Below are 18212 nucleotides of genomic sequence, written 5' to 3' on the forward strand. Positions count from 1 at the left end.
GCTGTACGAAATAAAACAAATATTGAATGAGCAGAGCTCTTGAAACAAGTACAAATTAACTTATCAAATTCAACAGTAAATGAGATGCAGTTATGACATTAGAAGAAAAACCTCAGAGAGTTCTGGATGAATCAGGAGAAGGATAATGTCCTCACGCTCTTTCACACATACATCGTTGCATGCACATACACATAAGCACATGAACAAAGGGAGCAAAAACACCCCTGTCCCTCCTACCCCCAAACCACACGTGCAATACTCAGGTTACAGCTGCTTCATCCACACCCAAGGCCTGACTCTATAGCCTGGGCCTCCTGCTCGCTTCCCATGCCATTTTCACCACACATGTCCTTCTCTTCCTACCCACTGCCTGGTCTCCATGAATACCTTCAGAATACAGATAATTCCAGGAGGCCTTCTGATCTGTAGACTGTATAATCTTCATGACCGGATATGGAGAAGGGACAGAAATAGGGAAACAATGAGGAATTCAAATGAGGTTGAGGGCGTCTGATTCCACAGAGGATATCCCCACTGCTCTTTCCCCTGTTCAATCCAGAATACCTGCAGGGCAGAGGTCTTGATAGACTGTAGGCCTCTTGTTAGAATCTGGGTCATATTTTCAATACAGGGGTCATGCGATAGCTGGCCATAATCATCGAAGATCAGCTGTGATGAGAGGAAGGGTTTCTGCCTCGGGGCCTATAAAAGAAGGAGGCCAAGAGGCTAGATACATTTACTTCTCATCTTGCCTTTGACTGCCTGCCCACCTCCACACATGACACCCACCACCTCACTTGCAGGATGTCGGCCACAAAAGAGGTAATCTTCTTTTCCAAGATAGAAACAAGGCTCTGACAAATCATGTAGTTGACTAGGCGAGCAAACTTTCCCAGCTGCAGCAACCAGGCTTCTACTTGCTCTAGCTTCTTCTTTAGCTGCTGACGCTGTACCCTCTGAAGGTAGATGGAGCCTTGGCCTACCCTAATCCTGTTGCAGTTTTGCACTCGCTCCTGCAGGCCCTGCTGCATTTGGTATGTGTCCTCGTGAATCTGTCAGCATAGAGAGTGGAAATTCACCACAGATAATGGGGGAGTGGAGAGCAAATCAGCCACCCACAGGTCTGTGCAAACTCTTAGGTCTTGAAGCCAGGTTACTAGAACCTAGATACGCACACAAAGAGCTCCTTCTTAGTAGAGATTACTCAGAGATCACTGTGCTAATGTGATAGGCCATGCCTGCCTATTAACAGCCTTTAGAGTGGAACTCAAATATAAAATTTGTGCATATGTAAATAGAGAGGTTCACAATGCAAAAAGATTAGAAAAGTAAGTCTAAGCAATACCTCCAGGGTGTAAACTTCAACCATTAGGCTGAGGTGATGTCACCTGCTGAGTAACATAATACTGCTTTATGGTACAGTAGATGCTGTTTCTGGGCCCCACTGTAGAGGGGCAACTTAGGAGAAAAGCCTGGGAGCCTCTCTGTGGATTCTGTTCAGATCTGGGAGGTTTCTCAGCTTACAAAGGCAGTAATAGTTGCTAACACTCTGGGCTTGACCTGTTGAAGAGTAGAGGGGAGACACCAGAAAGCTATGTTTAGCTAGATGGACCCTTTGACCTTGCTGCTCTCCTATTCCTTTTGATGCTCCATAGAGCAGGTGATTAGAACTGACTGGCGTCTGAGAATTGTTATCTCTGCTCTCCATGGGCACCAGGCTCAGTCTTCTGAGACCAGGCAGAAGACAGTAGAACCCCAAGCAAGGCATATGATATATAAACATGCCCCTGGGCTTGGTGAGGTGTACTCCTTCATGTCCTAACAATACCCTTTCCACTTCACAGCCCTAAGTCCAGTGCAGCACATCATCATTATCCAGTTATTCATGTGACTCAACTACTAGAACATAAGTCTCTTTAAGAAGCCGTCTCTGTCATACCTTATCTCATTTTTCAATTGCTTAACACAGTGCCTGACATGGGGTGGTTCACAGTAAATGTTTGTAAAAAAAGAATGCATCATCTCACATGGAAAGGGCCTACTGAGTGTCAGTTAGTATAAAACCATGCAAACAACAAAAATAATAATTATTACTATAACAAAACATAATCAGTATACATTTTAAATTTCTTTTGTTTTTTTCTGGGTTCCAGCACTGTTTTTTTATTTTTATTTTATTATTATTAAATCATAGCTGTGTACATTAATGTGATCATGGGGCACCATACACTGGTTTTATAGACTGTTTGACACATTTTCATCACACGGGTTAACATAGCCTTCCTGGCATTTTCTTAGTTATTATGTTAAGACATTCATATTCTACATTTACTAAGTTTCACATGTACCCTTGTAAGATGCACCGCAGGTATAATCCCACCAATCACCCTCCCTCTGCCCATCCTCCCCCTCCGTCCCCTCCCTCTCCCCCTTTCCCATATTCTTAGGTTGTAACTGGGTTATAAAGCTTTCATATGAAAGCCATAAATTAGTTTCATAGTAGGGCTGAGTACATTGGATACTTTTTCTTCCATTCTTGAGATACTTTACTAAGAAGAATATGTTCCAGCTCCATCCATGTAAACATGAAAGAGGTAAAGTCTCCATCTTTCTTTAAGGCTGCATAATACTCCATGGTGTACATATACCACAATTTATTAATCCATTCGTGGATCGATGGGCACTTGGGCTTTTTCTATAGTATAAATTGTTTAAATAGCAGCACTAGGGAAATAGCTTCTAAGTTATAAGAAAAAAAAATTAAACCCTTAATTCTATACCTAGCCACAATATCATTAACATGTGAAGGAAAAGACCTTTTTATGTATATAAAAAGAATCAGAAAATTTATTAAACACAGATTCTTCCATAAAAAAAAAAAAAAAGAAAAGAAAAGGAATAGTATATCTCAGACAGAGGACAATGAGTCCAGGAGCAAAAAGTATGGTTTACAAGAAGCTTTGATGGGCAAAGGAATTTGTAAAACATATGGTTAATTTTGAATGGTGCTATGGTCTGAATGTTTGCGTCCCTCCAAAATTCTTATGGAAAAATCCTAACCCTGCACAATTATAAGAGGGACTTTACTTAACAAATGCAATCAGTGTAAGCTAATTCTTTGTACCCTCAATGAATCACAAACAATAATAAATTAAATAAATAAACAAATAAAATCCTACCCCTGAAGGTGATGGTATTAAAAGGTGGAGACTTTGGGGATGTGATTAGATTCCTTTATGAATGGGATTATTGCCCTGACAAAAAAGATCCCAAATTATATAGCATTTGTCTTTCTTTGGCTTGTTTCACTTAGCATAATGTTCTCCATCCTCTTTCATGTTGTCCCAAATGGCAGAATTTCCTTCTTTTTCTTGCTAAATAATATTCCATTGCAAATATGTATTACAATTTCTTTACCCAACCACTGATAAACAGTTAGGTTATTTCTATATCTTGGGCATTGTAAATAATTCTGCAATGAACATGTGGGTGCAAATTATCTCTTTGAGATATTTGAACCCAAATATTTCCTTTGAATATTGTATATACCCAAAAGTGGGATTGCTGGATCATATGGCAGTTCTATTAAAAGGATACAAACTTTGGGTTATAAGACAAACAAGTTCTGGGAATCTAATGTACAGCATAGGTGGTATGGGGCAAGACAGAGTTGTTTGGGCTTTTTTGCTCATGGTCCAGCTGGAAAGCACTATGTTTTTCTTAGATAGCCATAATTATACACAGTGATGTCATGATTATGCAACTGTTGTATGGCACTTTGCCACTATTGTGTTCCCCTAGTATATATGTGTACTGGACCTACTGCCTATGTGGATTTCCCCATGCTTGTTTGCCTACCACCATGAGATTAATAAAGACTATCATAGCTGCCCTCAGTTCCCAAGTTCCTCTCTGAATCAGATTGCATTAGAGTGGTGATGGATGTGTTAATTTGATTGTAGTAATCATGGCACAGTGTATACATAGATCAAATCATGTCTTTGTACACCTCAATATGTTCAACCTTTGTTTATTTACAAAACAGCCTTAGAGAGCAATATAGTACCTTCTGCAGCAAGTAGGTGCCATCTATGAGGATCGGGGCCTTACCATACACCAAATTTACCAGCACCTTGATCATGGACTTCTAGCCTCCAGAAGTATGAGCAATAAATGTTTCTTGTTTATAAGCCACATTGTGGTATTTGTTGTATAGGTGTGAACAAACTAAGACAAATGGGTGGGTTATAAAATGAGAATGTTTGTAACAATTTCAAAGAAAATTCCAGAAGATATCAATATAAGAGTAATAGAAAGAATAGAGAGAAGAGGAAAATGCTAAGGTTATTTTTCTGCTGAGAGAAAGATATAGATACAAATTCACACTTGGCATTCATTAATTCAATTGATATTCATTTAGCAACTACTATATAGCATTATCCCCTGTAATAAGCACTGGGGATATACTGGGTTATAAAACAGACAAAAACTAGGTATATACCCAGAAGACCAAAAATCACATTATAACAAAGATATCTGTACCAGAATGTTTATTGCAGCCCAATTCATAATTGCTAAGTCATGGAAAAAGCCCAAGTGTCCATCGATCCACGAATGGATTAATAAATTGTGGTATATGTACACCATGGAGTACTATGCAGCCTTAAAGAAAGATGGAGACTTTACTTCTTTCATGTTTACATGGATGGAGCTGGAACATATTCTTCTTAGTAAAGTATCTCAAGAATGGCAGAAAAAAGTATCCAATGTACTCAGCCCTACTATGAAACTAATTTATGGCTTTCATATGAAAGTTTTATAACCCAATTATAACCTAACAATATGGGGAAGAGGGAGAGGGAGGGGAGGGGAGGGGGAAGGATGGGCAGAGGGAAGGTGTATTGGTGGGACCACACCCACGATGCATCTTCTCTTCCTTCTCCTAGTCTCCCCCCACCAAACATACACACACACACACACACAGAGGATATTATTTATATGGTAGGGCCTAAAAAAATGTTCTTTTTTTCGGATATGATTTATAAGTGGAAGAAAAGGCTAAGCTAAAATATTAATGAACACTGTAAATATTTTAAGAAAAATCACACAAAATACTAATATGTATATTCCACTGGGCTACAATTTTATGGTTGAGAATTGTTAAAAGAAAACAAAATGGCTCGGCACCTGTGGCTCAAGCAGCTAAGGCGCCAGCCACATACACCTGAGCTGGCAGGTTCGAATCCAGCCCAGGCCCGCCAAACAACAATGACAGCTGCAACCAAAAATAGCCGGGCGTTGTGGCGGGCGCCTGTAGTCCCAGCTACTTGGGAGGCGGAGACAGGAGACTCTCTTGAGCCCAGGAGTTTGAGATTGCTGTGAGCTACGATGCCACAGCACTCTACCCAGGGCAACAGCTTGAGGCTCTGTCTCAAAAAATAAAAAAAAAAGAAAACAAAACTTAGACATCATTTTCTGGAGGAATCTCTTGAGGAATGTTTATAATTGCTGGTATTTCTGGTTCTTCTGCTTTGGGTTTTTCTTTTATCTCTGTAAAATAAAATAAAATAGAAAAATAGAAAAAAAATAAAACAGACAAAATCCCTGCCCTCTGAGAGAGGACGAAAAATATAATAAATACATGTTTTATATTGCAGTAAAAAGGTAATTAGTTCTATGAAAAAACTAAAAAGAGAGATAGAAGTGCTGTTGATAGTGAGCATCTGCAATCTTAAAATGCATGACCCTTTGGGATAATGTGCTTAGCAAAATAAATGTGATGACCACAGAGGCCTCTCTAGGAAGGCATTTTGACAAAAAGATATGAAAGAGACATCATTATTAAATATTAAGTTGAATAGCTACACCTGTTAGGCAGGCATACAGTGATCTCCACTTAGGTTTCATTGCCCTGAACTGAGTCATATGGCCTCCTCCAGCTACAAGAATCTATTAAAAAAAAAAAATCAAGATTCCAAAATTAAGAAGATGAGTAAATACTGAGTAGTACCTGGGCAACCATGAGAAGAATAAAATGCATACCATCTAAATCATTAGAGGGCAATATGTGGGTCATTATGAAAATTTTGAGAAACATAAAGACCACATGGATGGAAACAAATGAACCACTCCCAGCAACACTGATAAGCCAAGCAAGTTGAAATTTGCACAGGTGAATCAGCAACAACCCTGTTGACTGTGTTTATTGGAAGTGAAATAATGGACCATAACACAGTCTGTCTTACAACTTTCATAGTGACCAATGTGATAGCAACAAAAATGTAAACTATCCAATAAAAAACAAGAAATACAAGGAGAAATCAAATATTAATCACAGGAAATAGAAAACACCAAAACGAGATGGCAAAAATCAGCTTAAACTTATCAGTAATCATAATAAATGAGATAAACCTATTATAAGACATAGACTCTCAGACTAAATGTTTTCTAGAAATTTATAAAAGATACACATAAAACAAAATAATAAAGGAAGGTTGAAAACAAAGGAATAGAAAAAGATCAAACAAACATGGTTAACATGAAGAACTCTGGAAGAAAAGCAATACCAAGGATGAAGGCTTTTCAGAACAGTAAAAGAAGCAAGTCACTAAGAAATCTTGTTATTAAATGAGCCTGTATGCACAAAATGTGATATGCTGCAAAAACTGAAAGAACAGCAGGGAGAAGTGAACAAATCTATAATTGCAGGAGGGGATATTTAATCTCTATCAGAAACTGAAAGGCAAGTGTAAGTAGGTTACAATTATTAAAATAATTTATAATAGAGAATAAATGAATAAGACAATAGTTTTGTCTAATACATATTTACTATTAAGTGGAGAAAGGAAAGTCTTATCACTAAATGAGAAAAACTTAAACCATCTAAATCATTAAAGGGCAATATGTGGGTAAGGACCCCACACCATACATAAAAAATAATTTAGAATGGTTCATAGACCTAAATGTGAAAGATAAAGTGCTAAACATATCTAGAAGAAAAATAAGAGAATATCTACATGACTTTGGGATAGACAAAGATGTCTTAAACCAGGAATGAAAAGGTTCAATAAAGTAAAACAAGGCACTAACCAAAAAAGATTGATAAAATGAAATTTAAGAAAATTAAAACCTTCTGCTCATCAAAAGACATGATTAAAATAGTGAAAGGGTTCCAAGTCTTGAAAAGATCTAAAAGATACACAATTTAAAAATTAAAAAAAATTGGGCAGCGCCTGTAGTTCAAGGAGTAGGGCGCCGGTCCCATATGCCGGAGGTGGCGGGTTCAAACCTAGCCCCAGCCAAAAATCCAAAAAAAAAAAAAAATTAAAAAAAATTTACTGAAACGGTAAGCCACAGACTTGGAGAAAATGTTTACAATTCAAGGTCAAGTTTGCAAACACATCCTAGAAAAAGTATTACATACCTCATTACTGAATGTCACTACAGTCACCTACAAAGTACACCCCTTGGGACAATATAGACTGATACCAATATTTAGCCTACCCTTCAAAGCAATTTTAGAACTCTTTTTCTGGAATAGGCATCAGAATTGTCATGGTATTACCCTTGATGTCCTAAATGTCATCAAAATATCTTCTTTTCAGTATTTCCTTATCTTAGGATAAAGAAAAAAGTCATGGGGGGGTGCAAATTAGGTGAGTAGAGAGGGTATCGCAATATAGTTATTTAATTACTGGCTAAAAACTCCCTCACAGACTGTGTGAGCTGGTGCATTGTAGTGATACAAGAGTCATGAATTGTTGGCCAAGATTTTCAGTTAATATTTTCCTGTTTCTCTATCGGTTTACTTTGTCTGCTATGATTCTCATAGTCAGCAAACAATTTTGATGTACAATTCAATAAATTTTGTGATTTTTTTCACCAGTTCTGCTTGTTACTGGCCATCCTGGCCTCTCTTCATCAGTGACGCTTTCTCTCTTCCCAGTAAATCTTTAATCCATTTATACAGTGCTGTTTTCTTCAAGGCATTATCCCCATAAACTTGAACATGTCTCTGATTTCACTTCCACTCATGCCACATTTAAACAGAAATTTAAGGTTTGTTCTTTAAACTCTGACATTTTCATGATGGCATATAAAAACACATGATAAGCCAGGTGTGGTGGTGCATGCCTGTTATGCCCTGAACTCACAGGTTCACTGCCCTGAACTCACAGGTTCAAGACCAGCCTGAGCAAGAACGAAACCCCATTTCTAAAAATAGCCAGGCATTGTGGTAGGCACCTGTAGTCCCAGCTATTTGGGAGGCTGAGGCAAGAGAATCTCTTGAGCCCAGAAGTTGGAGGTTGCTGTGAACTATGCCTCCACAGCATTCTACTGGGGGTGACAAAGTGAGACTCTGTCTGAAAAAACAAAACAAAACACACACAACAATAATGAATGCCACTCAGGAAGACACTGCAACATGTCTACAAGAAGACAACAGTGAGACACCAATATACCAGGTTGTGAAACCTTGCCAAATTGTTTGTACAGTGCTGCCAACATAAGCACATAGTGGCAATTTCACAAACTTAATTCAGACCTCAAATATTTATTTAAAGAACTCATATTTAGGGTGTATAAAGAACTCTGTAAGAGAGGAGAAATCAAGATATTTTTCCTACTCTTACACGCCACTCTACACAACACTTCTAATACCAGCTGTATGTTTTTTTCCTCTCATACAACAAATAATTCTTCAGCAGACACCAAGTGTCCCATAATTAACTCAATCTGACACTATTTACATAGAGAAATGTCAGATCCCACAGGTTGAAGGCTCAGTCTCACAATACTGCTGCCTTCTCCAGATACCAATCACAAAGTAGTAGGTTATTACCTATTGTATTGGTTTGTTTGTGCTGCTATAACAGAATACCTAAGACTAGGTAATTTATAAAGAATACAAATATATTTTCTCACAGTTCTGGAAATTGGGAAGTCCAAGATCTGGCAAGGGCCTTTTTACTGCATCCTCCAGAAAGGAGGAATCTCACGTCCTCACGTGGCAGAAGAGAAAAGAGGCAAAAGAGGATCCTCATGTGGCATAAGAGCAAAAGAGGCCCAAACTCACACTTTTAGAATTGCATTAATCCGACCCATGAGGTGAGATTTCTCATGGCCCTATCACCTCCTAACATCACAACAGTGGCAACTGAATTTCAATATGAGTTTTGGAAGGGACAAACATTCAAACCATAGCTGTTACACTTCTGAATTACTGGCTTTAAATCAGGATTCCCGCAGTTCCCTCCTCAGGATTGATAAATGTGCAGCTGTTGTAACTCAGGGAAACACTTATGTTAGGAAGAACTCAAACCATGTTTTCCAATGCTTTTACACCACTACAATAATCATTAACACAGAAGAATACTTCTGGGACCAAACGTGGGGACTGGGACCAAACGTGGTGGCTTTTCCCACTACCAAGCAGCAGACATCAGATGAGAACACTCTAACTAAATTCCAACACTATCTACTTGGAGGTAGCATCAGATCCCACAGGCTGAGGGTTCAGTCCTCAAAACTGTTCCACTTTAGATAGCCACCCAGTTCCAACTAGCAAGTTGGGATTCCCATGGCCTCCCTCTTTAATTTGCTGGAGTGCAGGGAAAGACTTATGTTACTGGTTTATTATAAAGAACATTACAAAGGACACACATGAAGAGATGCCTATGGTGAGGTATGAGGGATGAGGCATAGACCTTTTATGCCTTCTCCAGGAGTACCACCCTCCAGAAACCTCCCTGTTTAGTTATCCAAAAAGTTCTCTGAACCCTGTCCTCTTGGGATTTTGTGGAGGCTTCATTATGTAGGTGTGACTGATTAAACCATTGGCTATTGGAGATTAACTTGACCTTCAGCCCCTTTCCCTTCCCAGGAAGTTGGAGGAGGGTGCAGCTAAAAGTTTCAACCCTCTAATCATGCCTTTCTCTTTCCACTAGCCCCATCCTAAAGCTACCAGTCAAAATTACACACAAAAAGACAACACTTTGAAGATTCCAAAGACTTTAGAAGTTGTATGCCAGGATGAAGACCAAATATATATTTCATAATATCATGCTGGCATATTAATAATTATACAGATAAACAGCCAGAAGAAGGTACTCAGCACAGGAACTTCTGCTCCATGGAGCTGGGGTCCGCCACCCTTCAAGGAGATATATATGTTCACCAACTCAGATGTTTTCTAAAACATCCTTTTGAGCTTTTATGGAAGCTTCATTGTGTAGGCAAGATTGCTTAAATAACTGGTACTACAGATTGGATCGCCTGCAGTGTCCAAAATCCCACACGAATATCTTTGAGTCAGGAACATTTCATCCTGATGGGTGCTTCATATGTTGACGGATGAGCAAAAAGCACATCCATGTTGAAGGATGTGAAGAAATGCTGGTCAGGTTCTACCAAGGCAAGGCTAGATGCGTTTCTGACATTGTTACTGGTTATGAAACCTGGGTTTATCAGTTTTGATGCAAAGAATAAGCATCAGTTGCTGGTGTGGATTTTTCCTGATGAAAATCCACCAACAAAAGTGAAGCAGCCCTGAAGGGTCGGAAAGAAAATGGCAACAACATTCTTCTCTAAAAACTGTCATGTTGCAACTGTGCCTCTGAAGGAACAAAGGACTATTACCACTCGGTGGTACACAACAGTATGCCTACCAAAAGTTTTTGTGAAGCTTCAGGAATAGTGACCAGGACAGCACTGTGGGGGACCATCTCGCACCATGACAATGCATCCACCTATACAGCCAATATCACCATGCAGTTCCAGGAGTCCACAGAGGTTAAATGTCTGACTCATCTGCGCCCGTAACCTGACCTGGCCTCTACAGCAAAAAATTGCATGTGCAGAAGAAAGTTCTCTAGCCTTAAAGAAGGTGTTCAAGCCTACAAAAGTTGGCTTAACAGAATTTGAAAAAAAAAAAAAAAAAAATGAGTGGAAGGGATGTTTACAAAAATGCTAAAGTACACAGAATGTCAGGGCAATTATTTTGGGAAACTATAGTAATCAAAACGATTTTACATTTCTGGCTCTGTGCCCGTAGCCCAGTGGTTAGGGTGTTGGTCATATACACCGAGGTGGGTGGGTTTGAACCCAGCCCAGGCCAGCTAAACAACATTGATAACAATTGCAACAAAAAAATAGGTAAGCATTGTGGCAGGTGCCTGTAGTCCCAGCTACTTGGAAGGCTGAGGCAGGAGAATCACTTAAACCCAAGAGTTTGAGGTTGTTGTGAGCTGTGATGCCATAGCACTCTACCCAGGGCAACATAAAAGTACTGTCTCAAGAAAAAAAATGATTTTACATTTCTTATTTTTTGTATAAATCAAAACTTTCACGATGCCTAGCATACACACACACACACACACACACACACACAAGGGTGTATCCACAAAGTTCGTGTGCAATTTAAAATAGTTTAACATAGGCTTGGCGCCTGTAGCACAGTGGTTACAGCACCAGCCACGTGCACCAAGGCTGGCGGGTTTGAGCCTGGCCCAAGCCAGGTAAACAACAATGACAACTGCAACAAGAAAATAGCTGGGCATTGTGGCAGGCGCCTATAGTGGCTACTTGGGAGGGTGAGGCAAGAGAATTGCTTAAGCCCAAGAGTTTGAGATTGCTATGAGCTGTGATGCCATGGTGCTCTACCGAGGGTGACATAATAAGGCTCTGTCTCAAAAAAAAAATAAATAAAAATAGTTTATTTTTTTTTTCAAATAATAAAATAACATAGTAAATTGCACATGAACTTTATGGACCCCCTATATATATTTCTTATTATTTCACAAACTCCTACAAATTAGTAGGAAAACAAACAACCTATTTAAAATGAACAAGAATATTGGATATTTCATGGAAGAGCATATACCAAAATGGTCAATAAATATTTGAAAAGATGCTCAACATAATCAGTCATCATAAAAACACAAATTAAAACTACAGTGAGATACTACTGTACACCTGCCAGTTTGGCTAAAATTAAAAACTCTAGCAATGCTAAGTGCTGGTAAGAATCCAATTGGAAATATATGTTTCTGATAAGAATGTAAACTAGTACAACTATTCTAGAAAACCTGTTTGGTACTGCAAAACATGTGTATACCCTATTCCAGCAATTCCACTTCTATAACTATGTACTTCAAAGAAATGAGTGTTTTTGTTCATCAAAAGACATGTACAAGAATGTCCACAGCAGCATTATTCATAACAGTAAAAAATGCAACCAATCCAAATGTCCATCAATAGGATAATAGGTATATAAATTGTGGTATAGGCTGAGCACAGTGGTTCTCACCTATAATCCCAGCACTTTGAGAAACCAAGGCAGGAGGATCACTTGAGGCCAGGAATTTGAGACCAGTCCTAGGTGACAGAGGGACCCAATCTCTATAAAAAGTAGAAGAGTTAGTGAGGCATGGTGGTTTGTGCCTGTGGTCCCAGCTACTTTGAGAGGCTAAGACAAGAAGATGACTTGAGCCCAGGAGTTCAAGGCTAAACACAATGAGCTCTGATTGCATCACAGCAAAATCCTGTTTCTTTAAAAAAAAACCTGTACTAATTCATTCATTGAAATATTATATAGCAATACTGAAACCACCTATATTAAAGTAATGTAAGTCCATCACGGCAAGAACTATGGTAAAATTCTGATTTCTACAGAAGTATAGATATAGCTAAAAGTTAACCAGCCATTGTTTCATAGCTTGCCTTCCTATAATTGCTTACTGCTTAAGAGTCATGTATCCTTGACTGATGTATGATTTGTGATTTGCCCAATAACTTTTACAGCTAATATCAATCACTATTATTAAATATAAGATTGATCTTTGAGCTATCTTCCAGACTCTGTATTTCGGGGGACCAAACACCACCAACCAGGCCAGTTACCAGGTGTGGGAACTAACTCAACAGGTCCTGTGACCCTCTATGCAGGAACTGTCTCAGCCAAGAAGACTATTTCTGATTCCAAATCCTAAGGATTTATCCCTAGCCAATCAGCAACCCAATTCCCTAGCCCTTTGTTCACCAAACTACCTTTAAAAAAGTTATCCCGCCCCCCAAAATTGAAAAATAAAAAAGTTATCCCCAAAATCGGGGAAAGAGATTTAAGAAACTTCTTCCCATCTCCTTGGTTAGTTCCTTGCAATATTAAACTTTCTCTGCTGCAACCTCTGATGTCGCCGTGTATGGCTTCCTTCTGGGCAGTGGGAAAGGAACTCGATTACTGAGCAGAAACAATACAAAAAAGAGTGAACCATTGCTACCTAGAACATTATGGATAGATCTCACAAACATAAAATTGAGTAGAAAAAGCCAGACAAAAAGGAGCTTATATTTGTTCAATTCCATTTATATAAAATTCAAAATCATAAAAAATTAATCTTTTCTAACAGACATCAGAGTAGTAGCTACTTCTGTGTGAATATCAACAAAAGGGCACCAAGAAGTTGTTGAAGTGAGGCAAATGTTCCCTATCCTGATCTGGGCAAGTTCACATGGGTGCACAGTGTGTATACAAATGCATAAAATTCAGTAAACCATATAGTTAAAACTTGGTTACTGCATGTAAATTATACTTAAGATTCACTACTGAATTTCAAAAAGTTATGAATATTTTTATAACATTCAAACACAGGTGGAATTTAGGAATTAGGAAATAGGGAAAGACTGAAGTAGCTCCGCCCTTCTCATGCCCTATTTTGTTTGGTACAATAGCAGGTCCAGCATTTGCTGTCTGGAGGCTAAGGTCGTGCCTCCTTTTCACTTCAGCACCATGGCTCCATATCAGTGATTTTCAACCCATGTGGCAAGGCACACTGGTATGCCATGAAAGATTTTAGGTGTGCCTCAAAAATTTTTAAAGATCATTAATTACATTATTTTCAGAAAAAGTTCAAAGCACAGTAAGTATATTCTTTTCCCTCTCTTTTTTTTTTATCACCATAATTTAAGTGTGCCACGGAAGTTTAACCATAGGTTCAAATATGCATGAGATAAAGAAGGTGGAAAGGCTTGGTTCCTGTGGCTCAAGCGGCTAAGGCACCAGCCACATATTCCTGAGCTGGCGGGTTTGATTCCAGCCCAGGCCCACCAAACAACAATGATGGCTGCAACCAAAAAATAGCCAGGTGTTGTGGCGGGCGCCTGTAGTCCCAGCTATTTGGGAGGCAATGGCAGGAGAATGGCTTGAGCCCAGGAGTTGGAGGTTGCTGTGAGCTGTGATGCCACAGCACTGTACCCAGGGCAACAGCTTGAGGCTCTGTCTCAAAAAAAAAAAAAAGGTGGAAAGACACTGCTCTAGATCCTGACACTGCTGATGCCATTGGCTGCCCCTTTGTTTTTCTTTTTTTTTTTTTGACACAGAGTCTCACTACGTCACCTTCTGTAGAAAGCAACTTCCAACTCTTGGGCTTAGGTGATTCTCTTGCCTCAGCCTCCCAAGTAGCTGGGACTACAGGTGCCCGCCACAATGCCCAGCTGTTTTTTTTGTTGTTGTTGTTCGTTTGTTTGTTTGTTTTGCAGTTGTTTAGCTGGCCTGGGCCGGGTTCAAACCTGCCACCCTCAGTGTATGTGGCTGGCGTTGTAACCACTGTGCTACAAGTGCTGAGCCTGCCCCTTTCTCCTATACCACCCAAAGAGAGATTATAAATTTCCCCTTTAGGCAATGTAAACCAAAATTAAAGTCCTAAGCTGGCTTGATGACTAAACAGACCCCATGTTGGCCAAGAAGACCCCAGATAAACCTTAAAACTGAGATCTCAAGTCATAAATGAAATGGAAGACAGACATGGCTCATTCTTTTTTTTCTTAACTGAGACAGAGTCTCACTTTGTCACCCTTGGTAGAGTGCTGTGGCGTCATAGGTCACAACAACCCCAAACTCTTGGGATCAAGCTATTCTCTTGCTTCAGCCTCCCAAGTAGCTGGGACTATAGGCACCCACCACAAAGGCTATTTTGTTGTTGTTGTTTAGCAAGCCTGGGCCAGATTGAACCCACCAGCCCCGCCCGGAGCCTGTGGCTGGCCCCTAACCACTGACCTACAGGTGCCCAGCCACCCCTTCCCTTTTGGCCTTTAGACTAGTTGTAAATAGGACCTAAGGCACACCTGCAGGCCATCAAATTGCTTATTATTATCACTTTGGTTGGTATATTGTAACTTGCTCTCTGCTTAGCAGAGTTTATTATCTTAACTTAAAACTTTCATGCGTTTTGGGTGTTGCTTCAATTGCCTGGGGGATCCTCCTCATAAAATATTTTCCCAGGCCAATTTCTTCCAGTGTTTTCCCTGCACTCCCTTCTAGTATTTTTGTAGTTCCATGTCTTAAGTTTATTATTATTATTATTATTATTTTTTTTTTTTTTTAGAGACAGAGTCTCACTTTATCACCCTCGGTAGAGTGCCATGACATCACAGCTCACAGCAACCTCCAACTCCTGGGTTTAGGCGATTCCCTTGCCTCAGCCTCCCCAGTAGCTGGGACTACAGGCTCCTGCCACAACGCCCAGCTATTTTTTTTGTTGCAGTTTGGCCGGGGCTGAGTTGGAACCCACCACCATCAGTATACGGGGCCGGCTCCCTGCTCACTGAGCCACAGGCGCTGCCCTTATGTCTTAAGTTTATATCTTTTGTCCAATGAGAATCAATTTTTGTTAATGGTGAAAGGTGGGAATCCAGTTTCAGTCTTCTAAGGTCGCCAGCCAGTTCACCCAGCACCATTTGTAAAATAGGGAGTCTTTCCCCCACTGAATGTTTTTGATAGGCTTATCAAAGATCAAATGACAATAAGTAGCTGGGTTCTTCTCTATTCTGTTCCATACATCTACCTTTGTTTCTGTGCCAGTGCCATGCTACAGACTTATAGTATAACAGTATGAAAAAAGCTTCTGCACAGCCAAGAACACAGTATGTAAAGCAAGTAGACAGACCTCAGAATGGGAAAAGATATCTGCAGGTTATATCTCTGACAAAGGTTTGATAACCAGAATCCACAGAGAACTCAAACCTATTAGCAAGAAAAGAACAAGTGATACCATCTCATTTTGGGCAAAGATGTGAATAGAAACTTCTCTGAAGAAGACGGGCACATGGCCTACAGACATATGAAAAAATGCTCATCATCCTTAATCATCAGAGAAATGCAAATCAAAACTACTTTGAGATATCATCTAACTCCAGTAAGATTAGCCCATATCACAAAACCCCAAGACCAGTGATGTTGGCGTGGATGTGGAGAAAAGGGAACACTTCTACACTGCTGGTGGGGATGCAAATTAATATGTTCCTTTTGGAAAGAAGTTTGGAGATCATTTAGGGATCTGAAAATAGACCTGCCATTCAATCCTGCAATTCCTATACTAGATATATATTGAGAAGACCAAAAATCACTTTATAACAAAGATATTTGTACCAGAATGTTTACTGCAGCCAAATTCATAATTGCTAAGTCATGGAAGAAGCCCAAGTGCCCATCGACCCATGAATGGATTAATAAATTGTGGTATATGTACACCATGGAATACTAGGCAGCCTTAAAAAAGATGGAGACTTTACCTCTTTTATGTTTACATGGATAGAGCTGGAACATATTCTTCTTAGCAAAGTATCTCAAGTATGGAAGAAAAAGCATTTAATGTACTTAGCTCTACTATGAAACTAATATATAATCATCCACACTTCCATATTTAAGCTATAACCCAACTACAGCCCAAGGTGAAAGGGAAAGAGGAAGGGGAGGAGAGGGGAGGATGGCTGGAGGGAGGATAATTGGTTGGACCACACCTATGGTGCATTTTACAAGGGTACATGTCAAATCTACTAAGTGTAGAGTATAAATGTCTTAACAATAATTAAGAAAGTGCAGTGAGGGCGGCGCCTGTGGCTCAGTGAGTAGGGCGCCAGCCCCATGTGCCGAGGGTGGCGGGTTCAAACCCAGCCCCGGCCAAACTGCAACCAAAAAATAGCCGGGCGTTGTGGCGGGCGCCTGTAGTCCCAGCTGCTCGGGAGGCTGAGGCAAGAGAATCGCGTAAGCCCAAGAGTTAGAGGTTGCTGTGAGCCGTGTGACGCCACAGCACTCTACCCGAGGGCGGTACAGTGAGACTCTGTCTCTACAAAAAAAAAAAAAAAAAAAGAAAGTGCAGTGAAGGCTATGTTAACTAGTTGTTGTAAGTATTTCAAATTGTATATAAAACCAGCACATTGTACCCTATAAATGCATTAATGTACACAGCTATGATTTAATAAAAAATAAAGAAATAAAAAAATTCATTTCTACTGATTCCAAGCCTTTAGACTAAGCTTTATTTCTTTAACCAATTACAAATCAAAGAATCTCTAACCCCTCCCTATAATCTGCTTTGAGAAATCCTATCTTTCCTGACCAAACCAATGTATACTTGCAATGTTACTGATTTATAATTTTTTTTTTTCTTTTGAGACAGGGTCTTGCTCTGTCTCCTGGGCTACAGTTCAGTGGCCTCATCATAGCTCACAGCAACCTCAGACTCCAGGGCTTGAGCGGTCCTCCTAAATCAACCTCCCAAGTAGCTGGGGCTACGTATACATACCACCCATACCTGGCTAATTTTTCTATTTTTGTAGAGACGGGGTCTTGCTCTTGCTCCTCCTCAGGCTCAAACTCCTGGTCTCAAGTGAATCTCTACTTTTGGCCTCCCAAAGTGCTAGGATTACAGGCGTGAGCCACCAGTCCCAGCCTGATTTTTAATTTTACTGATAATTCCTACCTTCTTAAAATATATAAAACCCAACCTTAACCCAGCTACTTTAGGCAAACTTTCTCAAGTCCTCTTGAGATTATATAGCATAGGCCATGGTCACTCATATTCAGCTCAAAATAAATCTCTTTAAATTATCTATGGAGTTTGGCAAAGTGAGACTCGCTCTCAAACGAAAACAAAAACAAAATCAAAAAAAAATTTTTTAAATTAAAAAAATAAGTAAATTACATGGTATTTTAAAAGGCAAGAAGGAAAATCGAAAAAGTAGTACACAGAGTAGGATAAGGAAGACAGGTAATTCTGGGAGGGGTAAAGGGTTTCACTATTTAAAATTTAGTGAATTTTTTTATCATAGATACTTAAAATATTTAAGATTTCAACCAAGAGCAATCCATGAAAGTCATACTTCCTCCTGGGAATAGAAATTCCTTGCAGTGAAGGCCATCTTTGAGACTTCAGGGT

The 18212-nt window shown here is 39.6% G+C and overlaps 1 protein-coding gene across 1 annotated transcript in view; it reads right to left on the reverse strand.

The window, feature by feature from the left end:
- The window catches only part of DNHD1 (dynein heavy chain domain 1), an 87095-nt gene that overhangs the window by 61308 nt on the left and 7575 nt on the right, over positions 1 to 18212 (reverse strand). Inside the window, 3 exon segments of the mRNA XM_053560557.1 lie at positions 388 to 439; positions 565 to 702; positions 798 to 1052. Of these exon segments, the coding sequence (XP_053416532.1) occupies positions 388 to 439; positions 565 to 702; positions 798 to 1052 (445 nt within the window).

Source organism: Nycticebus coucang, chromosome 14 (assembly GCF_027406575.1).
Source record: "Nycticebus coucang isolate mNycCou1 chromosome 14, mNycCou1.pri, whole genome shotgun sequence".
Lineage (NCBI taxonomy): Eukaryota > Metazoa > Chordata > Mammalia > Primates > Lorisidae > Nycticebus > Nycticebus coucang.